Source organism: Branchiostoma floridae, chromosome 12 (assembly GCF_000003815.2).
Source record: "Branchiostoma floridae strain S238N-H82 chromosome 12, Bfl_VNyyK, whole genome shotgun sequence".
Classification (NCBI taxonomy): Eukaryota; Metazoa; Chordata; class Leptocardii; order Amphioxiformes; family Branchiostomatidae; genus Branchiostoma; species Branchiostoma floridae.
The window spans coordinates 8,444,530-8,447,367 of record NC_049990.1 but is presented as its reverse complement, the minus strand read 5'-3'; the positions used below and the strand labels follow the sequence as shown (position 1 = coordinate 8,447,367).

At 39.8% G+C, this 2,838-nt stretch overlaps 1 protein-coding gene across 8 annotated transcripts in view; it reads right to left on the bottom strand.

The window, feature by feature from the left end:
- The window catches only part of LOC118426824 (mitogen-activated protein kinase kinase kinase kinase 4-like), a 72,617-nt gene that overhangs the window by 20,206 nt on the left and 49,573 nt on the right, over positions 1–2,838 (bottom strand). For all 8 annotated transcript variants that reach the window (XM_035836359.1, XM_035836365.1, XM_035836361.1 and 5 more), the window contains exons 7-11: positions 2,277–2,367; positions 1,730–1,860; positions 1,201–1,255; positions 958–1,036; positions 190–307 (exon numbers count right to left, since the gene is read on the bottom strand). In XM_035836359.1, coding sequence (XP_035692252.1) covers positions 190–307; positions 958–1,036; positions 1,201–1,255; positions 1,730–1,860; positions 2,277–2,367 — 474 coding nt within the window. The remainder of the gene's footprint in view (positions 1–189; positions 308–957; positions 1,037–1,200; positions 1,256–1,729; positions 1,861–2,276; positions 2,368–2,838) is intronic.

The window sequence follows — 2,838 nt, the reverse complement described above, 5'->3', positions numbered from 1 at the left end:
ATCCACATGGCCAAGCAGCAGGGTTGTGTATACTGCTTACAACACAAATAGATGTGACATATTAAACACTACTAGTGTCACACAGATGAAGTGTCAAGCAGCTTAGGCTGTTCTTTATATCTACGCATCTTGATTCCATGCACATGTATGTCATCATGATTGTCTACATGCAGTCTGTGGTAAACCCACCTGTCTCTCTGTGGGTTGGTCTCGTATGAAGGGGTGCTTCAGTAACTGCTCCGTGCTGGGCCGCTGGTGATAGTTTTTCACCAAGCAATTTTCTACGAAACTTACAAACTTCTTGCTCCTGAAAAGACAAAGCAAAAACACCATGATTGTGATTTCCAACAAGATGACAACAGGTATGGTGGCACACCATTGCTGAAGATTTTGAAAGCAAACATTAGGTTACACTTAATGTAAAGTAGATTGGACTCATTCCTCAAGCTACTGACATATTTTGCACTGTAGTTGTCCCTCTGTAAAACATACCCGTTATATGTATGGAGCAGCATAGTTCTCATTATTGAGACGTTAAAGAACTTAAATTCAGCCTGTCACTGAAACCAGGGTTTGTTGCATACAACTTCTTCAGTGGTTAGACGCTTACTGACACAAATGCAGGAAGTTAACTTTTACATACCTTCCCAGTGCAATGTGCTCTGGTGCATGTAACTTGATACATTTACATCTTTAGGTAATACTTAAGTTAGTTACCATTCGCTTCTACCCCTTCAGAAACATTATGTTCTTGTTTAGCATTAACTTTCAATACCCAAAACATGATGAATCAATGATAATAGCAACAGTGGCATGAATGGACAAGTGGCTAGCATAAGCAAGATCAAGAGGTCACAGGTTAAATACCTGGGCACAGTGGATAACAAACCACTGCCCTAAAGCATAAAAAAGGCTATTGGACAACTGAATGATCAAGTCTACAGCAAAGGTTCTTACCATTTCTTGGATTTTAATCTTGGAGGAGGGTTCCTTGGAATTAGGAATAAAGCCCTCATGGGGTGAAGATCACATAGAGCTGAAAGAAAAGACAGCAAAAAATGTTATAACCTAACTCTAAACAGACGAACTTTCAAGTTAAAAATTGAACAACATTGACATTGTTTGCCGTGTTTAATTCTTTTTTTGTTGTTGCAAATTCATACAATAACCTACTTGCAAGCAAACAAGTATTATACTCACGTGGCTGAGACTCCGCCATTTCTAGTGCTGTGATACCGAGGGACCACAGATCACTCTGAAAGGACAAACAACTTCAGTTTAGTTTTTCAAAATCAAATCTTGGGATTGGGCCATCTGTTTCAATACAGTAATTCAGTTAAATTTTGATGCAGAAAGACTTTCTACAAACACGATCAACATTCAAGTTAAAACAAAGCTGCATCTAAACTACAACAAAATTGCCATTGTTACTACTTTACGCATATCGTAAGTGCCTACCCTATAGTCATCATTCATAGCTTGGGAAAATGACAGCTCAGAGACGACCGTATTCTACCAATTTCAAATTTATTCGTCTTTCTCAAGAATGACAGAGATCGGACCACTCCTCCTTTTATACCTTTTCTGTGCCTTGCTAGTGCAGGGCGCTCTACCATGAGTTTAAGATCATAATGACCAATAAGCGTAAAGGGTTTCGTTTTGCCCTGGCTATAGGCTAGGTTGCCCTGATCTGAAGGTCTAGTTCACTATGCACTCAGTAGTAGCCTACCCTGTAGTCGTAAGTAGCATCTGGGTTCTCATCGCAAGCGATGACCTCCGGCGCCATCCAGTACGGTGTGCCGATGAAGGTGTTTCTCCTGCCTATAGTCCGGTCTAACTGGGCGCTCACTCCGAAATCAACTGGACACCAACACAACAAGGTCATCATTAGAGTCTGTATTGATTGATGAAATTAAATCACAAAAAAGCACACAATTCATGAACTGCTAAGGAGTTTGAATACTGAAATGTTGGTAGTGGTTCTGTTTTTGTGATTTTCACTGCAACTTCTCCATTGCAAAGTCATGCTACTACAACTATGCCTTCCCGTGTATTACTACAGTAACTCATGATATTGCAACTATGCATTCCCTGTGTATTACTATTACTGCAGTAACTGTAGTGTATATTGTTTCAATGATAGACTTAAAACATTGCTAAAACTTACTTTACCTCCTACACAAAATCAAGCTCAGATGAAAATAAATGAATTTTAAATAGTTGGCTTAAAAACTTTTATAAAGAGTTTGTTAACATTTGATGTGGAGCTCACTGACCTAGTTTGACCTCTGCATTGTCTGTCAGCAGGACGTTCTGACCCTTGATGTCTCTGTGGATCACCTTACAGCTGTGCAGGTGGGCCAGTCCCTGTAAAGTGACAAATGTACAGTTATACATCTTCTTTACATGGATGTACACAGAATATTACTGTACACTTAACACTTTGACACATGTACTTGTTGTAAATTACATACATTGTACAATGTAACTTCTACAATATTAATCTTCAGCAATACAGTTACATACATGAAACACACACAAAGCACACACATACAACACACAAGCATACAGACACCCACACAAGAATGAACACACAAACACAAGTATGCAGAACACACAGGAACACATACCCAGGAGCATGCACTCACACAAGCAAACAATTAATACAAACACAAACATGCATGCATACTCACATGCACACACACAAATAGAAGCATGCACATGCACACGCACACACACACAGAGAAGCGCGCACACGCACACACACACACACACACACACACACACACACACACACACACAGAAGCACACACACACAACCGTGCTCATCTTCTAATT